The sequence below is a fragment of the Mus musculus genome, chromosome 8 (assembly GCF_000001635.26).
Source record: "Mus musculus strain C57BL/6J chromosome 8, GRCm38.p6 C57BL/6J".
NCBI lineage: Eukaryota > Metazoa > Chordata > Mammalia > Rodentia > Muridae > Mus > Mus musculus.
Genome location: NC_000074.6, coordinates 95350532 through 95374998, shown reverse-complemented (window position 1 = coordinate 95374998; position 24467 = coordinate 95350532). Strand labels below are relative to the sequence as shown.

General features: G+C 53.1%; 1 protein-coding gene across 1 annotated transcript; it reads right to left on the bottom strand.

Moving 5' to 3' along the window:
• Nucleotides 1-705: 705 nt before the first annotated feature.
• On the bottom strand, nucleotides 706-22703 carry Mmp15 (matrix metallopeptidase 15). The gene is made up of 10 exons (NM_008609.4): nucleotides 21981-22703; nucleotides 9537-9685; nucleotides 8577-8705; nucleotides 6764-7071; nucleotides 6279-6440; nucleotides 5265-5518; nucleotides 4728-4866; nucleotides 4153-4303; nucleotides 3878-3993; nucleotides 706-2894 (listed from the first exon to the last, which is right to left on the bottom strand). Exons 1-10 carry the CDS (start codon nucleotides 22128-22130, stop codon nucleotides 2479-2481), a joined length of 1974 nt encoding a protein of 657 aa, NP_032635.1. The 5' UTR covers nucleotides 22131-22703; the 3' UTR covers nucleotides 706-2478.
• Between the last annotated feature and the right edge of the window lie 1764 nt (nucleotides 22704-24467).

Below are 24467 nucleotides of genomic sequence, written 5' to 3'. Positions count from 1 at the left end.
CTCATTATGGATGGTCGTGAGCCACCATGTTGTTGATAGGATTTGAACTCAGGACCTTCGGAAGAGCAGGCAGTGCTCTTAACTGCTGAGCCATCTCTCCAGCCCCCCTGAATGTCTTATTTAAAAAAAAATACTGGAGAACTAGTAAAAGGGGTGTTGAAAGAATAGGGGTGGGGTAGGGAGCCCTGATTTTTTGGGTTGTAACAGAATACAGACAGGTTGTCCATTAAACAGTTTCTTAAGGAGTCAAGGCCTCTGATCACCCCAAGAGCACAGGCCAAAGCAGGCCAGACTAGGGACTATATATAGGAAAGCCAAGATGGGTCCTCCCCGGTCCCTACCACCTGCTGCTGTGTGAGTCCCCTGTGGTGAGGAGCTCAGGGCTACTTCTTGGATGAGCCAGAAGCTCTGGGCTTGGAGGGCCAATCCCTTCGGTTCTCCTCAGCCCATTCCTATACAAAGAGAGGAAGGGGTGGGACAGGGTGGGGTGGAGTCCAGAGAGGGAGCATGGTTGAGGGACCTTGCTGATGACTTAGCAGCCTGGCCCGGTGAGTGATGAAAGAGAGGCTCCGATTGGCCTAGGGTTGAACACAGACACGGACCTCAGATGCACCCCAGTTCACCAGCCACACCCAGGCCCCCAGCACCCCAGTTCCTGCCATCCTGGGCCCTGTGGTGGGATTTTCTGCCCCTGTAGACAAGGCAGCAGGTTCCAGTGCATTTTATTCTCTGAACATGGAGGGAAGATTCTGGAGGTAAAGTGGCCCCGTTACACAATTCTCTCCAGACCCATCCCTGAGTTCTTGTTCAAGCCACCTCTCAGGCTGCCCAAAATCCAATCCAGGTGGGTGGGACGATTGGGCGGCCTTGTCTGGTTCTTCCAGACCGCCAGATGTGGAGTCATTTGGGAAGCTGGGCTGTCCTCTCCTCTTATCACTACCAAATGTTAAGTAAACCCAGTAAACCTCAGCCCAACCAGACTCCTACTGCCCCCCCCCCCCCACTCTTCCCTGACCTTCCTGGACTCCATCCCAAAGGTCCTACCAAACTGGGAGGAGGGTATTCCTCGGCATCCTCGCTTGGCCCCGACCCTGCCAAGCAGGTCTTCCTTGCGGCATGCTTGGGTCTGAGCGTACAAGTGCAGCCACGCTCGCTGGCTGGACATTTAATCAGTGCTGATTATCTACAGAACTAAACGATGGGGAGTGGGGGGGTGGACGCCCCACCCCTTGCTGACTCTCAGGTTCTGCAGAGGGGACATCTAGAGTGCTGCAGGACATGCCCCTCCGATCTGTCACCTCTAGTGCCAGGCTATAAGAATCCACCACTTGGAAAGCGGCGGTGACCCAGAGGATCCTGGCTGGCAGCCCTTTACTGCTCAAGGCTTTAGGGAGGCAGAGGAGACAGAGCCACAGCTGTACAGTACCATTTCCCACAGAAGCCTCCTGCTGACTCCAGGATGAGAAGAGGAAGGGAGGGCCCCTTTCACCCTTAGGACAGACTTCCCAGGCCTTAGTGGATTCCTTTGGGGGTTCCACAGACTCTGTGTGGGGTGAGCTGCTGGCCTGAGCCTAGTAGTGTTGTGTGGGGACAGGAATCTGGAAGGGAGGAAGCCCATAAGCTTGGTCTGTGACCTGCTGAGCATCCACAATCACACACACTGCCCAGGGACCTCTGGTACCCTAGTGGGTGTGTCTGCCCCATGTCATTAAGAGTTGGGACAAGGACTGCAGAAGCTGGGGGTGGGGGCGGGCGGGGAGTGCCCAGCCTCCGGAGACCTATGGGGCACTGAAAGAGAATATGGGCAGCCTAGGGAAGGAGGAGCTAGTCACTAGCATTGGGAGGGGAGCTTGGCAGGCTCCCTTTGGTCCTAGGTGAGACATGTCCAGGGCCCCTTCCTAGAGGAAAGAAGCTGCAGGCCCGGGGCAAGTAGGAGCTGCAGAATGCTAGGATGGGGTAGGGCTTTTAGGCTTCTGGGCTTCTTAGGAGCCTAAGAAGAAGGAACCAAGTCTCAAGGTTATCAGGGTGCCCCCCCCAGGGGGGGGAGCATATACTCTCCCTAAGGCAAATTCAGGAGGGCAGAGCCCGAGGTGGGCTCCTTCAAGGCAAACACAGTTCTTGTCGTGGGAGGAGAGGTTCAGGCTGAAAAGCCAGAGCCAGAGAAGCTTCCCAGCCCTCTGCCATCTTCCAGAGGTGTGAGCCTCTGTCCCTTCGTTCCTGCCTGGGGCGGTACTACACTCCGGGAGATCTCAAAGCATCTCCTGGCCCGAGTCAGGAAAGCGGAACCAAAGGCTGAGAGAGGGTGCCAAAAAGAAGAGGCACCTGGGCATAAATAAAGGAGGACGGGGGTGGGGGGCAAGGCTGGCAGGGGGATGTGTGTGGCTAGGAGGGCATCCTGCCGCGCCGAGGGAGCATCTGGGATCCACACGTCTCCTGTCCCTGCAGACCTGAGCACCGGGTGCTGCGGGTGCTACCTGATCACACCCACTCCTGCAGTGAGCGCTTGCAGTAGAGCAGCATGCGAGGGGCGCCCTTGCGCTGCATCTGCACCAGAGCAAAGGCCAGGCCCAGAATACAGAGCAACAGCAGCAAGGGGACCAACACCATCACCACGTTCACTGTCCGGACCACCTCCTCCATCTGCACCACCACGCGGCTGCCCTCATCCTTGTCACCCGCGTTCTCTTCCTTGCTGTCACCATCTGCCTCAGGCTCGGCACCCCCGTTGGGGTTGAAGGGTGGACGAGCCACATCGGGCCATCGCGATCGGGGCTCCACGTGCTCCTGGCAGCCCATGAAGTCCCGCAGGATGGATTTGGGGTGGCCGGGTTCCATCCGTAGGCGTTCGTTGTTGAATTTCCAGTACTTGGTGCCCTTGTAGAAGTAGGTGTAGGCTATAGGAACAGACAGGCCAGAATGGCGTCAGGCTGGGGCAGAACATTTGTGGAGCACGTTAAACGGTCCTGGATAATTTGTGGAACACGTTAAATGGTCCTGGATCTTCCGGCACCGAAACCAAGCCAGAGAACAACTCAGAGCTGTTCAGGACCAGTATCCCACTGACACCAGGAAGGGCTAGGTTTGAAGCACAGGGTGTGTCTGGGCTTTACTGAGCACAGTGACATGCCTGCACACGGAAGCAGGGGGTCAGGTGGAGCACTGGTAAAGCTGGCAGGTCTGCCCTGAACATCAGAGTCCCAAGTAAAAAATCAGACACAGAGGGGCCCTGCTGGAGAACTAGCCGAGTCACGGCTCCTGTCACTCAGTTACAATGACAGGTACTAGAGCTTCTTCGGCAGGTCTGTGAGTGGACTTGCTCCCAGTGCTCTGAACTACTGCCCAGCTTTAGCTCCAGACCTAGACAGACACGGGAGGCACCTAGACAGCAGCCTCTCTTAGCTGTGGGGTTGGAGGTCCCATCAGAAGAGGACAGTAATCAGCAATATGAACTAACCAGTACCCCTGAGCTCGTGTCTCAGATGAACATGGAGTAGAAGATGGCCTAATAGGCCATCACTGGGAGGAGAGGCCCTTGATCTTGCAAAGATTATATGCCCCAATACAGGGGAATGTCAGGGCCAGGAAGGGGGAGTGGGTGGGTTGGAGAGCAGGGGAGGGGGAGGGTATAAGGGACTTTTGGGATAGCATTTGAATGGTAAATGAAGAAAATATCTAATAAAAATAAAAAAACTGAATTAAAATAAAAGAGGGCAGTCATGATGCAGGGTGGGCAGGCTGTCATGCTGGAACATGGCACAGTTAGGTCCCCCTTCCATGCCATCACAGTACCATGGGACCTTGGACAAGCCCTGTATCCTGTGTATGTAGCAGAGTATGTAGCAAGTGTTGAGTCCTCTGGGAGGGAATGGTGCAGTACCTGCATCGTTGCTGAGGAAGGCCCCTTTGGGAGAGGTGGGGATCCCCTGCCAGACACTGATGGGCTTGGGGTAGCCAGGGTCTCCATGCTGTGTCTCCTCGTTGAAGCGCCAGTACCTATGACCAGAAGCATCAGGCTGTGAACCTGGAGCCCTGCCCGGTTTGGGCCTTGGGTCTTTCCCCTTCCCCTATAGCCTCTCCCTGGGCAGGTCTGAAAATGAGAGGCCCTGGCTAGAGCCTCTTCCTTTAAGGGAAAGGGCATGGCAAACCGCTCACCTGTCTGCTTGAAAGAAGAAGGTGTGACCTGTGGGCTCCCACCAGATGGCTGTGTCAATGCGGTCATAGGGGATGTCTGTGCCATAGCTGCTCAGCGGCTGTGGGTAGCCGGGCTCCAGATTGGCTTCTCGGAAAAGCCAGTAGCGGTTACCTGTATGGGGAGCAGCAGGCTGTGTGAGGATAAGCCCAGATTGGGGACGGAGGTGGCAGAGGAAATGCTACCCATACACACCACCACTGCCCATCTCGCAACCCACGCATCTACGCCTATCCCCATGGCCACCTGCGAGATGCTCATTTCTCTGTGTACAAGTCATCCGCTACCACCCAGTCTGACTCACACACTCTGCATGGCCTTCTAGACTGCAGAAGATGGACAGGGATACAGTTGTAATCCAGGCCTGCAGGGTCTAGGGCTGCCTGATCCCCCAGCCTGTCTGCCTCTCCATTCACACTATGCTACCTCCAGGTGTTGAGTCAGCCCACCATAGTGATGGGAAATGCAGTCTTCTCTTCTTTCCTAGACCCAACAGGGCACGAGGGCTGCCTGGTCCCTCTCAAGGCCTCCTGCTTACCTTTGAAGAAGACAAAATGTCCATCCTGGCGCTCGTAGGCAGCACTGATGTTCCCCGGCAGACCGCGCCAGAAGTGGCCAATTGGCATGGGGTAGTTGTCTAGAACGCGGTTGTGCCTGACTCGCCAGAACCAGCGGCCCTGGGGAAGAGGGTGGGTATTGACGGGCGGCATGTGCAAGGTACCTTGGCTCAGGGTGGGAGCTATGCTTAACTCTGCTTCTTCCCAGGTCAGGGATGATCTGTCAGACAGGCCATAGAGACCCCAGGAGCCAGGCAGTACCTGGAAAGCCAAGGCAGCTCCAAGGAGGGAGCTTTGGGCTGAGAAGCGGGAATCTGACTGCTGTGTGACCCTTGGCAAGTCCCTTGTTTTCTTGGGTTGGTTTCTTCCTCGCCTGGGGTCTGGTAAGCACCCAGAAGCTGTTAGCGAGGGAGGAGCCAGGCAAGGCTCTGAACAGGACTTAGAGAGGCTGGGGGTGGGGGGAGGTGGGGCCAGGTTCTGGGTTGGCTGGGGAAGGCACTAGGAGGGTGGGGCCAGACCTTGAACACAAACATCTCTCCGCGGAGCACAGCCACTGTGTCGAAGTTGCCATCGCAGATGTTGGGGCCATACTGGTCAGGCCTCTCTGTGGCTCGGGGCTGGGGTGGGGGCCCTGGTTTGGGGGGCCTTTCTGGCTTCCCACCTGGATGTGGTGGCTGGGGAGGCCGAGGTGGCTGGTGATCTGGCCGTCCTGGCCGCCGGGGCCTCACAGTGGGGAGAGGCCGGGTGGGCTGTGGCTTACCATCTGGGGAGCCTACAGAGAGGAGGGGATCAGGCCGTGAGAAGGCAGGCGCAGAGTCCAGCCTGGGTGCCAGGTTCTCCTATACAAAGTGCTGGAGTCCTGAGTCTCCTTCCAGCCTGGAGAGACTTGGACCCCAACAGGGACCCCCTCCAGGAACAAGGTCCTGTCTATCCAGAGAAGATCTCTCTGTTACCAGTTCATTCCCCTACCTCCTAACCCCCCAGCCTCCTCCACACAATCTTTTTCTTAACTTCTCTGGGATGGGAGGCTACCTGCTTCTGCTTTGCCTGGGGACAGTCTCCTTGCCTGGCCAGGCCCTAGGAAGTAAGGCACCTGCGGAGTAAGGAGCAGAGCCCTGGCTTGGGCAACTTGAACTCTACCAGATGCACAGCTTAGTACTGAATTGCTGGGGATGGAGGAAGGTACATCTGTCAGGTGCCCCCCTGAGGAGGCTGACAGAAGAGCTGGCCTTGGGGAGATCTGGCCACTGTAGATTTGCTATGTAGAGTCTGGGCTAGATAGGCAGCTGTCTCACCCCAAATCCACTGGGAAGTGCTGGGAACAGACTATGGGTCCTTGGGACAACTTTAGTCTAGTAGGGATAGTGCCAAAGATAGGAGGGAGATAGGGTGGGTCATCTAAATCTTCTTGCAGTTCCAGCCTGGAGCCAGTGTGGGTTCTGGGCAAGTGACTGGGCCTCAGTTTTCCTGCCTATAGAATGGGAGCAGAGTAGTGCTTGTCTTGCACGGCTAACAGGGCACAGCCTACTCACCATACAGCTGCTGGATGCCCCGAAGGTCATCTTCGGGCAGCTGGAAGTTGTCGGTATCCATCCACTGGTAGAAGGGTGCCATAATAGCGCTGGGGTTACTTGAGTGTTCTAGCCCCAGGGCATGGCCCAGCTCATGCACGGCCACCAGAAAGAGGCTGATTCCTGTCGGGAAGGCATATTCAGTCACTCCGGTCATCTAGGCCCTCCAGGCTGCCATGGACCCTACTCTTGCTTCTCTCTTGGATGGGACTGAGCTTCTCTTACTTTTGGCTTCTATTTTCCCCATCTGAGAAATGGGTCCAACATCCCCTTCTCTTCCCACCTTCCCTTGGTGGGACAACAGACTGAGATTAAGTACAAGGCTTCAGAGTCATGAATAGGGGACATTCTCTCCTCCTGAGCCTGAAGCTACTGAGCTGGAGGGACCAGCCAAGCTTAGGCACTGCCCTGCCTGCTCCCACCCTGTCCTGGCCAGCTGTCCTCACCATGCAGGTCAGTGCTGGAGAAGGTCCAGGGTTCATCTGCGTCGAAATGGGTGTCCCCACCCAGACCAGGGCCGGGGAAATAAGCGTGGGCCAGAAAGCCACCCACGCCATCAAACGGTGAGCTGTCGCCATGGAAGCCAGAGGCAAAGAGTACCATGATGTCAGCCTCCGCTCGCCTTCGTAGCCGAATGTCATCATAGGATACTTCCTGGAAGACCAATGGTGTGACCTGCTCCCACACTTGGAAAGCCCTGCGCACCGCCTCCATGGAGTTGTACCAGCCCAGCTTCTCAGTGTAGTTCTGGATGCTGCGGGTGGGCGGGGAGATAAGAGTTAACAGGGCCCTAACAGAGATAAGGGCCTATGGGATACCACCGTCCATTGCTGCCACCTTCCTAAGATTACATAATGATGCCACGCTATCCACTCTTAGATATGAATTAGAACTTGTCACATCCAGTAATTTTTTAAGATACGGCCCTACGTTTTCATGGTGGAAGACAAGCAGATTTAAAATAAGAAAGACAGTGAGGCTTGGTGGCGGCCTATGCCTTTAATCCCAGCACTCAGGAGGCTGGAGCAAAGTGGATCTCAAAGTTCAAGGCCAGCTGGTCTACAGAGTAAGTTCCAGGCTAGCCAGAGCTACATAGTGAGACCCTGTCTTGAAAAACCAAAAAGAAACAAAGAAAATAAAAATACAGTCAGGAGGTGGGTATGGTAGTGTACCCCTGAAATCCCACCACTTGGAAGCTGGAGGTAGTAAGGTCGGGGGTTCAAGGTTAGCTTCAGCTACATCGTAAGCTTGAGCGCATACTGGGTATTACATGAGGACCTGACCTCGTCTTAGCAACCCTCCCCACACCCCCAAATCTCAAAACAAAAGGTAGTAAAAATAGTAAGTGAAAGAAAGCACAGCTCTTTGTGGCCATGGGATAGAGGCAGCTGAAGTCTAGGAAACAAGCCAAGCCACCCTGGATATTGACCCTAGGGCTAGGCAGACCCTAACTTTAGCTGTGTGACTTTGGACATTTGACTAGACAGATTCAGTTTCTCTATTTGAAAGACAGCAAAAGGGGAGGAGCTAATGCTTTCTTTGTGTGTGTGTGTGTGTGTGTGTGTGTGTGTTTGTGTGTGTGTGTGTGAGTCCTCGAGAGGATTAAGTGAGATACTGCACAAAGGATATATATACAGCCCAGAGCAGGGGCTCTCAACCTTCCTAATGCTCCGACCCTTTAATACAGATCCTCATGGTATGGTGTGGTCACCACCCCCAACCATAAAATCATTGTATTGCTACTTCATAACCATAATTTTGCTACTGCTATAAACTATGATATAAATATCTGATATGCATGTTATCTGATATGCCACTTCAGAGTGGTTGCAACCCATATATTGAGAACCACTGGTCTAGAGCCTGCATATGAAGCAGAAAGCCTGCCCCTTCCCTGAGGATTAGACTCAGCTGCTGGTGCAGATAGACTGTCATAAACCACAAGGGGCAGGGGGACACTGACCTAGTGGACCATGCATTTGCTCAAGGATCTGAGACCTGAGTTAAAGCAGGATGTCTGTCCCCCACACCTACTGACCACACTGATTCAAGAGCTCGTCTGGTCACATTAGGCCAGTATAGCTTGCAACCAGCTGGGGTCAGATAAGGACCAAGCAGGAGACACGTGACAGTGACCCATCTTTCCCTGGAGGGAGGCCCTAGATTGTGAGCTGGGACTGAGTAAGGCCAGGCCTCTTCTGGGAAAACCCAAGTCCCCCTGAGAGGGCAGAACAGCGCCCCTTGAAGCTGGACCCGTACCTGAAGGTCAGGTGGTAATTGTTCCATGCCTTTCCTGTCAGGGTGTAACGTTTCCGCCGTCGACGCAGGTTGGCTTTCACATGTACCCCAAACTGATCAGGAACCCCACATCGGGGCCGCTTCATCCACCTGGATCACAGATATAGAGGGGTCAGCTTTGGGTTATCTCTTCCAGGCAGCGTCTTGCTTCCCAATCTTCCCTCAGAGGGATGTTTTGGGGGTGGGAGACTCTGGCTTCCAGAATAGTGGGTAAAGAGATTCCATTTTAAGAAGATTGAACGCTAAGGAGTGACTCAAAAATGTATGCTCCTGCTCCTGAGTATAATCCAAGCATGGGCTGGGTTCTCTTGTGGCCTCCTGTCCCAGTTGTGTCAAGCTCGGTGCTTCTCAATGTATCTGTAGGTCCTATCAATTCTAATAGAGTAAGGCCTAGCTAGGTTGTCCCAACCAGGGGTTTGGTACTGCACGTCCCATTCTCATGCCTATAGCAGGTATCACTAATTGAACATGATGCTCTTCCTGACAAAGCTGGACTATTTCTATCTCATCTCTTTTTTTATTTATCTATTTTTTAAATGTATGTGTATGTATGTGTGTCTGCATGAATTTATGTGCATTGTATACATACAGGTGTCTGTTGGGGTTCTCAAAGATACCTAGGAACTGGAATTATAAGTGGTTGCAAGCTGTCTCCTGTGGGTATTAGGAACTGAACCCAGGGCCTCTGAATGAGCAGTCAGCAATCTTAACACTCCAGCCTCTATGTTATCTTTTTTAGCATAAGGCTTCAGGCAACCATACTAAACAATAAACATTAGCATGAAGATCAAACCATCAGTCATTCCTCATCCAGGCCACTCTCCTCTGAAAATGTCATATACCAAAGGCTCCTCAGAGCAGGCTGGAGGCCAGGAGGCCCATGGTGTCTGGAAGGGGTCACGTGGAGGGACTCGGACTCACGTTTTCGTCTCTTCATCAAGCACACCCGTGACAGGGATCCCATAGAAACTCTGCATCTCGGCAAGGGCGGAGGCCAGGATCTGGGCAGAGCGCATGGTGGACATGTGGCGGCTGGGCTGGGGTAGGTAGCCATAGAGCCGCAGCCAGTTCTGCAAAGTAGCCAAACCCGGTTTGCTCAGTCACTGCTCAGAACCCTCCAAGACCTCCCAATTCAAAGGACATTCAGTTCTTCCGGGGCCTATAAAGCCCTCACCACCCAGCCCACCTCAACTCTCTAGCTTCCATCCTGCCGACTGGTACACTATTCCTTGCCATCCCTCTGCCCCTCAGCGTGGGATCATTCTGCTCCAGGCAGGCTGCTGGGGACCCTCAAGTATTCAGAATCTCTCTAAGAGGTTAAGAGGGCACTGGGTCCTGTGGAACTGTAATTACCGGCAGTTGTAAACCATGCATTCAGTTGCTAAGGACCAACATCTGGTCCTCTGCTGGAGCAGCAAATACTCTTAACTGCTGAACCATCTCTCCAGCTTTGGAGAGAGAGAGAGATTGAGAGAGAGAGAGAGAGAGAGAGAGAGAGAGAGAGAGAGAGAGAGAGAGAGAGTGTGTGTGTGTGTGTGTGTGTGTGTGTGTATGTGTGTGTGAGGTTTTGAGACATGGTTTCTCTGTGTAACCTTAGCTTTTCGGAAACTTGCTTTGTAGATCAGGCTGGCCTCAAACTCAAAGAGATTTGCCTGCCTCTGCCACCCAAGTTCTGGGATTAAGGCATATTGCCACCAAGCTCAGTCCAACCCCTCTTTTTTTTTCAAGACAGGGTTTCTCTGTATAGTCCTGGCTGTCCTGGAACTCACTCTGTAGACCAGGCTGGCCTAGAACTCAGAAATCCGCCTGCCTCTGCCTCCCAAGTGCTGGGATTAAAGGTGTGCGCCACCACCGCCCAGCCCCTCTTTTTAATTAAAATTTTTAGTTAAGTTTGTGTGCATTCAGGTTCCCATGGAGTCGAGAATAGGGTGTTGAGTCCCTGGAGCTAGAGTTAGAGGTGACTATGAGCCCTATCACATAGCACTGGGAATGAGCATGGGTCCTCTGTAAGGACATGCTCATAACTGCTCAGCCATCTCTCCAGTACCTTTTAAAAAAATGATAGTTTTGGTTTATTCTTTGAAAATTTCTGACATTTATCCAATGCGTTTTGAACATACCCTCATCTGTGTTGGAATTTTGACTGGCTTGATCTTATGCAGGTCTTACGCAGGTTATCACATCTGCTGTCAGCTGATGCGTTCCACAGACATGCCACACCTGAGAGTCATTTTTTTTTACAGCTCTCCCTCCTATCCATCAGCTTGTAATTTTTTTCTGTCCAACCTTTCACCCAGCCCTGATCTGTTAATATAGATGATTCATCCACAGCTGAACACACACAGTCACACACACTTGGCACTTTGACCACTGGTGAGTCTCTGCATTAACCACTATCCACTGTGCAAAGAGGCTTCTCTGACCAAAGTTAAGACCAACACAAATCTATGGGTTTAAATAAAAATACTTAGAAGGCAGTCCAACAGCCTTTAACATAATATTATTTAATAGTATTTAACATAATAGCAGAGGATTCAGCCCTGGCGCCTATGGTTTTCTGGGTCATGAGCCTTTTCTCTTTCTTTTCTTCTTTCAAATTCTCATTTTATGTGAATGAGTGATTGTTTACCTATATGTGTGTGCACCGTGAGTGCCTGGCGCTCACAGAGGTTAGAAGTGGATGTTAGATTCCCTAGGACTAGAGTTACAGACAGTTGTAAGCTACCTGAACCACGCCGTCACCTGCAAGAACACACACACACACACACACACACACACACTCCTTTTTTTTCTCTTTTTTTTTTTGAGCCAAGGTCTCTCTTCTATATAGCTCTGGCTATCCTGGAACTTGCCTTGTAGACCAGGCTGGCCTCAAACTCCTAAGAGATCAGCCTGCCTCTGTCTCCTGAGTACTGAGATTAAAGGTGTATGCTACCATGTCTGGCTTTATTTATTTTGGGTGTGTATGGTCACACATGTGAAGGTCAGAGGTAGGTTCTCTCCTTCTACCACGTGGGTCCTAGGAATCGAACTCAGGTCTCCAAGCTTGATGGCAAACACCTTTATCTACTGAGCCATCTCATTGGCTCCTCTGTTCAGAATCTTTTAAGGTTTCACCAGGTAGGAAATCCAGCAGGCCCTAAAGCCTCTAGGAGTATGTGGGGGCCAGGGATTGGGGGAGGAGAGACAGGCTCAGGCAGGAGGATGTGTGCCAAGAGGATGTGACAGAGTTCTGCTATGACTTATTTATTTTATTTTGAAACAGGGTCTCTAAGTCAGACTGGCCTTTAACTTCTATGTAACCAAAGGATAACCTTAAATGCCTCATTTTCCTGCCTCCACTTCCCAAGATTACAGGTGTGCACTACCATGCCTGGCTTCATGCAGTGCTGGGGCTCAAACTCAGGCCTTCATGCGTGCTAGGCAACCATCCTACCCACAGACCTACATCTCCAGCTCCTACCATCTGCACTGGATGCTTCCTCATCTGTAAAATGAAGACCAGTGTGCTGTTACAGGGTGGCTCAGTTACCATTGCTGTGCTGAAACACCATTGAAGGGATCAGTATTCAGTATAAGATACCTCAAGACCTAGTTCTCAGCACAAAGGAGATTTATTTGCTCTGAATTTGCAGGGAATAAGAGACAAAGACAGGAGATAAAGGAGAGGGAGAAGGGGAAAGGATATTTGTTCCAGAAGGACAAGGGACTGTCTTTGGATAGAGAGGAGACAGATGTGGCCCATAGGCAAATGCAATCTATAAAGGTACAAGGGGAAACGTGGGTTAAATTTTAATTGGGCACGTTAGGTGAGCCAAAGAGGGCTTTGATTGTTAGACTTCAATACTTTGATAGCTGGACCTTGATGGTCAGCCTCAGAGGGAGGAAGTGACCAAATAAGGAAACAGGCCTTGGTGGTTAGCTCTAGGAATGTAATTTACTGGTTTTTAGCGAGGCAGAGAGATGGGGAGAAGGCAAGACCTGCCAGAGCACGGTTTGCCATGTTTGGGCTGGCTAGTGTCTCTTCAACCATGACCATGATGATTATTCGGCTTACACGTCCACATCATTGTTCATCACTGAAGGAAGTCAGGACAGGAACTCACACAGGGCAGGAACCTGGAGTCAGGAGCTGATGCAGAGGCCACGGAGTGGTGTTGCTTACTGGCTTGCTCAGCCTGCTTTCTGATCTAACCCAGGACCACCAAGATGGTACCGCCCACAATGCAAGGCTCCTTCCTATTTGGTAATAATAATTTGAAAATGCCCTCCAGCCAGATTTTATTGGGGGTATTTTCTCAATTGGGGTTCCCTCCTTTCAGATAACTCTAGCTTGTGTCAAGGTAACATAAAAATGAGAGTGAGATTTGTGAGGCGCAGACCCAGGAAAAGCACTTAGTACACAAAACCAGTGCTCAGTTCCTTACTAGAACTTGACAGGCAAATCCCACCCATGCATCCTGACCGCCCGTCCGTCCATCCATCTGTCCATCCATCCATCCATCCATCCATCCATCCATCCATCAGTCCAACCACCCACCCACCCACTCTGCCAGATGTTCCTGTACACTCTAGCATGCCCCCTGGGGGGCTGTGGGAGACATGGCCATCTAGAGCTTATAGGCACCCAGGAGACTCTGCACCAGAAAGGGGGTGCTTCACAGCTCTTAGGTCCACGAACGCACCAGCAACCTGAAGTAGCAATTCTGATGAATGATTCTGAGAAATGCTCAGAAAGACCAACTGCCTCAGGCCCTCAGGATGGTGAGAGGATGGTACCCAGGTAGAAGCAAGGAAACAGAGGCCTTCCTTGGCCTCACCGCATTTACTTGGCCACTTGGAAGACCCGCTTTCTAGGTCGTTCTAGAAGGGGAAGGCTATTCGCTGAGGAAACCCAAGGCAAGCTAGACATGGAAGATGCTTTGGGCTGACACCCAGATGTTAGCCCGCTCAGCCCAGGGCAGCAGTGCCAAAACATCGATGGAGAGAGAGCTGCCGAACCGAGTCCCAGCCTGGCTGGCCGTGCAGTCCCACTCAGAGACCCGGGGGCTTTGGAGGATGGCAGAGCAGCAAGCAGAGACCTGGAGCTAAGAATCAAGTGTCAGCTCTGTACACAGTGGGGCCAAGCTTATTAAAGGTGGGGGTGGGGACGCGGTCTGGATTAGGGCCTGCTTTTTCTGTGAGGTTCTGCAAGGATCAAGTGGCCAAAAGCCCTGTAAATGTTGTGGATGATAAGAGACTGGGGCTCTGACTGGCAGCCTTGTTTCTGCCAGCAGGCCTAAGGGGGCCTAGGCTTCTGCTGAGACTGGCCAGGCAGGAGCAAGGCTAGGGCACAGGATAGCTGGGGGAGGAGGGAGCCCCCACAGCTTTCCCTCTGACTCTCTCTACCCCTCTGACCCACACGGTAATAACGACTGCAACAGTACCTCAGGTCTTCCCAAGCACTGAAACCTCCTACCAAGCTCCTATGCAGAGTCCACTTCTCTTTTGGACAGTTTTCCTGAAGCCTTGTGGGAAAAGTCCAATGGGCAAGGCCACCAGGCAAATGGCAAAAGGCATGGAGCTGGTGTGTGTGTGTGTGTGTGTGTGTGTGTGTGTGTGGAGGGGGGAGGGAGGTTGGGGGGGATGGGGTGGCTGCTGACAGATGAGGGCACTTTCATATCACCTATTTGCATAAGGTAAAAATATCTCCAGCGCAAGCAATCAGAACCACAGAGGGGCTGATTAGCCTATCTGCAGAGCCATAAGAGGGGAAGGAAGGCTGGGATAGAGGCTCAGGAGGAAGCCCTGGGCAGGGAGGGAAGGGGAGCTGGCCTGTTTGCAGCAAAGAGCTTCAGAGATCTGCAGAGATCTGGCAGAAGAGCTGTTTCATCCCGGAGCCAGCCCAGGGCTGCCAGACAGGTCCCAAGGGAGCCTGGTGGCTCTCCTTCACATAGTTAAATGCCTTTAAGTCCCCAGGAAGCACAGAGTTTCCATCTCCCTATCAGTCGTGCCTCCCAGGCACTGCTGGGGTGAAAGTGGCTGGTGACACCCCTGGGACAGGGACTGGTGAACAGAGCCACAGCCTCCTGGTATGAGGTGAAGCTGATGGCTGGCCTGCCTCTGGCAAACACGTGCTCAGGGTGGCTGCACACCAAGTGTCCACGAAGCTGCCCACTGGGCAGCAGACAGCACCATGGGGCTTCTCCCCTTCCTAGTGCTGGGGGGGGGGGGTGAATGCTCCATCATTCTAGCACAGTCCTGGCTATGAGAGGATTTGGAGGCTAGCCACACCGGTGGGAAGCAGGGTACACAGGTTGGCCACCACTGCCTTATAGTGACAGGCAGCTCAGGCCCCTGAGCCCCAGATAACTAAGGGGCTCTGCTGCTTTGGGACAAATGATGGGAACAGTACCCAAGGTCCCCCCCGGTGAAAGAGGGCTGTAGCCAGGCCCTTCCAGTTCCTATTGATGGTATCTGTCCCTTGTGCATGGCGCCTCCTACTCCTCTTTGTCACCTACAGGTTCATGGGTGAGGCAAGCAGGCAAAGCTGTGCTTCTCTGATGGGGAAACTGAGGCACGGAAGTTAGTACTGAGTAAAGTACTGAGCATAGTAAAGGAAGGGCCCTAACGCAGGGTTTGTTGCCCTTTCTATGAGGGCCACTGTCCGATGACGGAAGAGGACTGGGCTATGAGGCCTCTCCCATCTTTAGATCAGAGTGTGTCTGTAGGGTATTCCCAAGACCCTAGAGTCATGGCTATGCTAGCTGCTGTTTTGAATTTCAGCCTCCATCCGAAAATTATCTATTGATGTTGTAGGAAAGTGGCTGACCTCAAGCAGGAAGGCAAAGGACAGCACTTCATAAGGGAAATTCCTGGTCCTCAGAAGACAGTAAACACAACACCTCAGAACCTGCTGTGGACCATTCAATGCTCACAACCCCTCCTGAAAGACAAACATCTATGTATTCTCATTGTTCTGGGAGCAAGGTTCAGAGGCAGTGAGCTGGCTGCTCAGAGTCACACAGCTGATCTGGGTGCAGGAGGTTTCTGCAGTGTTCCTGGTCCCTTGGCCTCATATGCTGGGCTCTGGCCCTTCTCAGGAATACCACAGCACAGCACAGCACTGGGGCAGGGCACCTAATCCTCTCTACACCCAGCGTCTCTGGCTGGGTCTGGGCACTGAGCCAGGCTGTCCTTCCCCAGGCCTGTTGAAGCAATATGGAGGGACATAAGCCCGCAGGGAGGGTGCATCTGAGAAGGAGCCCCCAGATCTCAGATCGATGCTGTGCCTAGAACAGCTATTGGAGAGGGGAGCTAGGACTGGGGCCTGAGCCACTGCTGTGGACAATATCCTGCTCCTGGGGCTTACACTAGGGCAGTGTCCAGTAATAGCACATCAGCCCTTCCCCTCCCCCCAAAGCTCTTATCAGGCCTCAGGTGATAAAGACAATCTCAAGGGTTCTGCTCTGTCTCTGACCTCAACTCCTTCTGTAATCTGAGAAGCCCCAGGCGTTTTTTGCTCAGGCAGGTACAAAGGGAAGCTTGTCAGGACCATCAAAGATGAATCAGCCCCAGACCTTCTAAGACCTGAGGATTCTTGGAAACAAACCAGGGTTCTGCTCCGTCTGCCACAGCCACACCAGAAGAAACAGGTGCTGAGTCTGGGATCGAGACCCTGTAAGAGACAGGGCTTGACCTCTTACTAGCAAGGTGCATTCTGGGTCACTGGGAGTGGCGGGATGGGGGGGGGAGAGAAAGAGAGGGGGGGGTTTGTGGGTGTGGGTGTGTGCGTGTAGGGGGAGTTCCAAAGCAACCAAGCCCAGCCACCTCTCTGAGGCAGAGCCACAGATTCACCCAACAGGCACCTCTGAAGAGACAGGGTACTTAGAGCTACCCAAGGCAGCTTATCCCACTCTATGCCATGCCAGCAAGGACCCTTAGAAAGCCCCACCCCCTACCCCAAGGCTGAATACAAACTAACTTTGGCCTTGTTACTGAGTAGAAACTTGCCCTGGGCCTAGTTGCTTGTCCATATTAAAGGCCTATGAGAAACTGGCCAAGAGAACTCTGAAACTTAGTTTCCACCTCTACAAAATGGGTCATGCGGAACAGGACAAAAAACTTGAATGACCAGACACCAGGCCCATAAAGGAAGAGAGAATTAGTTGAGCATGGTGGCATAATCCCAGCGCTTGGGAGGCAGAGTTCAAGACCAGCCTGGTCTACAAAGCAAGTTCCAGGCTGGTCAGAGCTACATAGAGAGACCTTGTCATAAACAAGGGTCTGTCCAGACTACTCAGTTCTTCTTGCCTGATACTCCCAGGGGTAGCACGGTCCATTTAAACAGTTCTAGGGCATGTACATTTGGGGAACCAAATCTATTTCTTATAAATATTTCTAAGATCCTTCTGCCTCAGGTTTCCAAATCCTGGGATTATAAGCACGTACCATCATACCCAAACCGCCATAAGTCTTAAAAAAAATTGTATGTGTTTGTATGCAAGTTCAGGTGTTCTTAGAGGCCAGAGGCCTAAGAGGTAGTTGTGAGATGCCTAATGTGGATGTTGGGAACTGAATTCTGGATACACCCTGTGACATCATCCTCTCTCTAGACCCACGTATGAGTCTCCCTGCCCCCAATATTGGGGGTTGATTGATTACAGAGCCTAGACTATGCCAGACAAGTGTTCTACCTCTGAGCTTACTAATAACCCTGACCATTTTTTTTAACTTTTTATTTTGAAACAGGGTCTCATGAAGTTGCCTAGATTGGCCTTGACCAGGTGTCCCTTAAACTTGAAATCCTCCTGCCTCAGCCTCCTAAGGATCTGAGGTAACAGGCCATAGCCACCAAGCTCCTAAGACACTCTGAGTCTTAAAGGTGGCTGTGGGTTATAGTGATAGTCGGGGACTTCCAGCCAGGAAAGCAGGAAGGAGGCGGCCACCCAATCCGCCCCCACAAGCCTTAACCTGAAGGAAAAACAAACGGGTCCTTTGGCCTATGGGAGGGGAGGGGTGGGGCGGGAAGGGCCTTTGTTTGCCAGAGTTTTCAAGGTTGGCTAGAGACCAGGCCTTGAGAATCACCTGGACCTTGGGTCTCCCCAGGGCAGGGTCTGGGGGGGGAATAGGTAGGGAACAGGACAGCTTTGGCAGAACCCCTAAAAACCTTCCCATCTGAGTCAGTCTCAGCAGGCTCCAGAAGGAACTCATGGGGTGGTCCCTCGTCAATTTGACCTTTAGCCCAATCGGAGGCACTAAGACAGAAGGCTGTGGGTTCAAACTCCCGTTCTGCAGTTCTTGGCTATGTAACCTGAGGTCCTTTCAACTAGAGAGCTTATTTTCCTCTTTCATACGTCTTAAAAAGAAACGTGAAAAATGCTTCTAGAATGTTCTTGGACAGAACTAGTTTGATAACCGTACTGAAACAATGCCCGAGGCTCTTGGGCTGCCTGTGCATAGCACGACAGCATTGCCTATACAGAATAGTTTCCCCTGGAAACCATCAAGCAGTTATTATGGCCATTCTATTTTACAGGCAAGAAAACTTGGAACTTCAGACAGGTTCAGTAACTTGCCAACAAGGACTACTGCTTGCTTCTCAGCCATTAATTTTACCAAGGGCTACAACGCTAAGTGGGGGGCATGGAGCTGGGCTCCTTGTGTCTCCAGGTGGTTCCCAGGTGTATGTGTCAGCTTTAGAGAGCTGACCTACACCCGGTTCTCCAGACTGCATAGCTCTGGGGACTCAGCCATCAGTGGCTATGGGACATAGGACATCTGAGAGCAGAGGAGGTCAAGGCAGGCCTTCTGTTTATTTCTGCTTGTCTCTTTGGGGCTCATGGGATTCAGTGGAAGGTACCCCTTTTGTCCCTTGGCAAATCCAAGTCTGCCACGTTTGCCTGGGGCTGCATATACCCTGTCACTTCCCTGCAGACAGTCAAGCCCCTTGACTGCTAGTCTCTAGGTATTCTCAGAATGAACACATGTCCTTTGGGGAGCAGTGCTCCAGATCCCCAGTGCTTGAGCCCTGGGTGGATGTGGGCTCTTCCTCCCAGATGATGCTAACATGCTCAGGCTGGCAAAGCTCAGCCATCCTCAGGGTCTCAAGGCCTGACATAGATCTATGGGCTGGGGATCTGCCAGGATTCTCTTTGCGAGGAAGAAGTGTCCAAGCCACGTCCTTAACCCCTTTGTTTCTGCTGACTCAAAGAACACTGTACCATGCCATGGGCTTCCTGCCCTGGTGTCCACCTAAATCTTGGGGTGCCATTAAGGATGCCGCCTCTGAACCCTTAGGCTGAGAACAAACTCCCAGCAGGGTAATATTGGCAAGGACTACTTGAATCCAGACACAAAAGGGGCACAAAGGGACAGCCAGAATTACACCCATGGTAGAGAAAGGCCTTTCCACACCCACGGCATGCCATTCTGAGCTGGCACAAGTGACTTCTGGGCTTTTAGAGAAAATCTTTAGGGGAGAGAGTATGGGTATGTTCTCATGAGGTTTCTGTCCATATCTAGGGTATCTTTTAGAAGTCTCCTTCCTCCTTGGGGTAGGGCAATAAAAAGTATGTGTGTTCACCGGTCACAGTGGGCAGGCCAGTGCCATATACTGTTCTAACAAAGACACACAAGGAGGTCAATGATGGGTGGGCCAAGGGATGTCCCAAACACAGTGACATGTTAAGGGCTAATGTGAAAGATGGTTTACATCCAACCCCAGTCCTCAACTGTGTCCAGCACCCCAGTTCTCCCCGATCTTGAGGATGTGTGGAGATGCAGTCTCCAAATCCTTGCTAGCCTAACATGAAACCCCTTTCCCTTCAGGGAAAACATGAGGCCTGTATAGTTTCTGTTCCATAGTTGAGAAGGAATGTTATCATGAGGAGGGGACCTAGAGGGACCATCACTAGCATATAAGAGGAGATGGGCACACAGACCGTGCCTCCAGTCAGATCTGAAGATCAAAAGGCCTAGTGGTGGTGGTGGTGGTGACATACACCTTTAATCCCAACTAGGGAGGCAGAGGCAGGTGGCTCTCTCTGAGTTTGAGGCCAGCCTGGTCTACAGAGAGTTCCAGGAGCACCCTAGTTGACTCCAGTCTCCTCGACTCCTTCCTCAGTTGTCAGATGGGGACAGGAAGTCTTGTGACACTATTCAGGAAAGGTGGGAATGTCCAGTTTTGGTGTTGGTGGCACCCCACTTGTGAACTCTGGCAGCCTGAGTCACTTCCACAGGATAGGCTGAGAGCGCTAAGTTTCGGGAAGGAGAAAGAAGAGTTTCCCTAGTCAAAAAGCAAAGACACTCAGGTTGCCAGCAATTGTAGCCACGGAGCAGGTCAGGGTCCGGATGGGGTGGCAAGCTGGCACCATCCAAGTGGGGTCCTAGATCACAGTGCCTGTCCAGGGGAGAAAATGGCAGAGGCTAGGGCAGAATAGCTCAGGAGTAGCTTTGCCAAGGAAGGCAGGCTACCAGGGGCTGTCTGCAGGCATACAGCAGCTCCTAGCACAGGCCCGTTTCTGGTCCCTTAATCTAGTGAATTCCTGTGGTTGCCACCTGGGAGGGTGAAAAGAGGCAGAGTGTTGGCCTTGGCTCAGCTTTCAAGGTACTCACAGGCAAGAACTGACCAGAGGTCAGGAGCTGTGGACTCCCTTAAGTGAGAACCAGACCTTTCTCAAAGGAAAGGGAATCTGGACACTATGGATGGCAGGCCTAGATTGAGCAGATGGGCCAAGGGACTCTTTGGGTCCAATTATGACCAGTCCTACGGGATGTCTCAGAGCAGCCTGTATGCCAAAGCCAGCTCTAAGGGTTATGACATCCATCCTTCCACCCACTGTGGATTCCAACATGCAACCTTTCTGAGTCCCCTCCAGCCACAGCCTAGGCACAGCCAAAATTGTACCCCAAGAGTCAATCTTAGCCAGGGACACCATGGTTTTCTTCTGCGGTGTGTGTATGTGTATACGTGGTGGTGGTGATAGACTGTGGGCACACTTGGCTGTACTGCCTCAGTTGGAGGAGGCTCCCTAAGCCTCAGCTCCTTGGCCATCCAGGAGGCCCATTCACAACCACCAGACTCCAGCTTGGTCTGTGTAGGCCACAAATTCTCAAAGGGGAATCAGTGACTTGAAATTCTTTGGCACCTTCTCTGGTGGTAGCACCTAGGTTACAGGCAAACAATTCCTACCAGCAGGAGCTCCCCCTGAAAGCCTCTGCCCCAAGGCATTGTGAATTGGGTTGGGTTCCCTGCAACTCTCTGATCTGATGAGAGGAAGGCAAGGCAGGTGGAGGATTGGAGGTGTAAACTGGCCCCCCCCAACCCAAGTTTTTATTAAAGTAAGATGGGGGAGGGAACAGACTTCCATTGGAAAAATCTCTCTCAGGCAGACTAGAAAACTGGGCAAGCCTTCGGGGCTGGGATGGAATAGTAGGCTGTCTGCAAACCATCGCTCCAGGCAGCCCAAGGGCACCAAGGCCCCAAGCCTACACAGAAGATGCAGACCCTGGCTCATCCTCTCTCCAGATTCCACACCTAGTCTCCTTTCTCCTAGAGCTGGAAAGAATGATCATTAAAAGTTCGATGGCACCCAGCGCGCTAGGGGCATACACTGGAGGGAGAGGTACCCATAGGGACTCTGAGCAGAGACCGCGCCTGGTCACTTGCAGGACCAATCCAGAGAGCAGCCAGCATATGGACGTCAGCCCGGCTTCCAGAGAAAAGAGGCGTGGAGTCTACCCAGTTTCACCCAGGCCTGGGCGTAGGGACGCTGGTGTGAAAAGTGTTTCAGAAGATAGGGCCTGTCCTTCAGACCCTGTCCCTGGAGTGGGAATGCTTCAGCCCCAAGAAGTCACCAAAGCACCTTTGCAATCCGTCATTAGCCTGGGAGATTCACACCCATCCCCCAACCACCCTGGCTAGCCCGGCGACGCACGATGTCAGCCAAAGGAGCTTCAGCCAAAGCGCGAGCGCTGCGGGGCTCTTGCTCCGCCTAAGCTCTCACTACCCGCAGCACCCCACCCCTCGTCACTCGTAAAGCCCACATTGCGCGGATCCGGCTCTCGAGGAATCGCGCGGGCTAAATGACTGGAGGCGAGGGATAGGGGCTGCGGAAGCGGCTGCAGGGACTCAAGCTAGGGCGGGTCAGTGCCCCGAGCGGCTTTCAGGGTGCACAGCAGCTGCGAGCTCTGTGCTCCCAGGGCTTTGGGAAGAGGCGCGCAGCAGAGCTCTGACCAGGGAGTGGCAGCCTGCCAGTCCCGCTTTTTCAATCAGGCTCTCCAGCCCAGATCGGTCCTCACCCCCTAAGGCCGGGTGCGTCTCCCCCCACCTGCAGGTCCCCGCTGCGGCGGGTGTGGTTCGCACTACATCCCTCGGGTTCTTACCTCCGCGGCGTACACTTCGGCGTCTTTAGACGCTGTACCATGGCCCAGACAGTCCAGAAGCACCAGTAGCAGCGGGAGCAGCGAAGCTCGGCTGCTGAGGCAGCTGCCAGTGCAGCCTGGACGTCCGAGTGCGCTCCGGTCGCTGCCCATGCTCCTAGGCAGTCAGCCCGGTCCTGAGCGCTGCACGCGGGGCTAGCTGGCTGGCCCGCACCGCGTCCTCGCACGCGGCTGGGAAACTTGCGACGCTCCCTGGCTCCCGGCCCCGCGGGCGCGCGGCGGACCTCCGGCTCCCGGTGCCTGCCTGAGGAGCTCAGGTCCCCTCTGCCAATTCCCAAACCGGGTGAGAAGCGGGCAGGGCAGGTCGGGGCACGCGGGGACTCGCCCGCTGGAGAAGGGGACCGGCCGAGCTGCACGCCGCAGAGTCTCGCAGCGTCGGCGCGGTGCGCCCTGGCCCCGGCCCCCGAGAGCAAGCAGAACTCCAGAGCCTTTGTCTGGCTCAGCGCTCCGGCCGCCCGGTCCCGCGGCGCCCCCTGCGCGCCCTGCACTCTCTGTCCATGCCCAAGGTCCTCCGCGCTGCCCAGAGTGCGCGCTTCCCTCTGGCGACTCCACTAGCTGCCGCGCCCAATCGGGCCTGGATCCCCAGGCAGTCCCGGGAGGGGCGCAGGGAACCGGCCCGACAGAGCGACGAGCCCGCCAGCCAGCTAGCCAGCGCCCGGCGTCCCCGGCGAGTTTGGCTCCGCAGCCCTACTCCCAGTGCGCGGCGGGAGCCGCGGTTCTTAAAGGGCCAGTGTGCTCCCTGTGCGCAAAGCCAGGCGGAGGCTGGGGGCGGGACCTAACCCGAGGCTTCTCAGTAGCAGGTGCCGCCTGCGGTGACCCGGCAGGTGGGTGACCCTACTCCATTTTTCCTGATGGCAGTAAACCTCTCCTAGCCTGCTTAGCTCCTATCTCTGGGGAGCAGGAGTGACCCATGACTCGACCCTATGCTGAGGGAGGGCGCAAGGAAGGCGAGATCTCCCTTGGAGGGAGGCGAGAGGACATTCAGATCAAAGTGGGACAGAAAAAGACTTGGGTAAGGACCTGAAGTACTGCTTTAAGCTTTTAAACATGGCAATAAAACTCTGGGGGTGGGGGGAAGTTGGAGGAGCAAGTAAGATGGCTCAGCAGGTAAAGGCCCTGGCCACTATCAAATTTGTCAAGTACGGCGAAAAACTTCGATCTCCAGGACCTACTTGGTGAACCGATAGAACCTGTGCCACCGTAGCGCTCGTTAGACCCTACACACCCACGCAAGTCCCAGAGCAGAGTGTCTTAGTCTCTTTAGTAAATTTCCCCAGTGGAGAAGTCTGGGATTAGGGCGCCTCTGGGGCGCCTCTAGTGCTGAATGCAACCTAGAGCGCACGCTTACAAGGCGTGTGAGTCTGCATCCTTACTCCCTGCCCAGTGGATAAGAGCAACTGACTAGATTTTTTTCTGAGTTTCAGTGTTGGGCTGAGGGTTCCGGTTCCTAGTGTGCACACATTTCGTTTCCAAGAAAAGTCCATTCCACTATATTTGGTCTCTGTGCCCGCGAGGCCCATCGGAACTCCGGGTGGAAGGGCAAACCTTCTGGGGAAGCTGGGGCTGGATTTTAATTTTTACTCCGGCGTGGACGCTAAGGTGATCGAAGGGCCACGGCAACTTCGTCCAACCCCAGGTCAGCCCTAGTGTCCTTAACTGGGGGAATTGGTATGCCACTTGAGAACCAGGGCAGAAGGCAGCACACTTTATCACCTCCCCACAGACTAGAGAAATGGTGTTTACCTTCCCTGAGGGTGGTCTTTCCTAGAGTTGACTCTCTGGATGCCTCCGACCCCTCTCACCTCTCAGAATCAGGAGACCTGGCAAAGGACCTTATGGCTGGTTTGAACCCACTCACCGGCTGAAGGAAAATAAAGCATACCCATTGCCTGGCCTACTAACAGCTCGAGGAAAGGAGATGGGGATTTAGAGAAGAGGTAGAGGCAGTCTCTCCCCTTCCCACTGGTGGACCTCTCTGTTGGGGGTCCCTCGCCGGGAAAACCAGCTGCTGAATTTTCTAATTAGAAATTTGATTTTGGGGCTGGTGAGATGGCTCAGTGGGTAAGAGCACCCGACTGCTCTTCCGAAGGTCCAGAGTTCAAATCCCAGCAACCACATGGTGGCTCACAACCATCTGTAACAAGATCTGACTCCCTCTTCTGGAGTGTCTGACAGCTACAGTGTACTTACATATAATAAATAAATCTTTAAAAAAAAAGAAAAAAAAAGAAATTTGATTTTGACAAATGTCTAGTGTCTGGTGAAAAACAGCCCCTTTTCTGTTCAGGTGTACTGCATCTGTTTGCCAAATTTATTCCCAACTTTTTTTTTTTTTTAAACTGAGTTTATGGGGCTAACTCGGAATAAGAAAAAAGAAAACCAATCTCACTCGAGTCGGCAAGATTTGAGAGACTATGATAAGTCAAATCT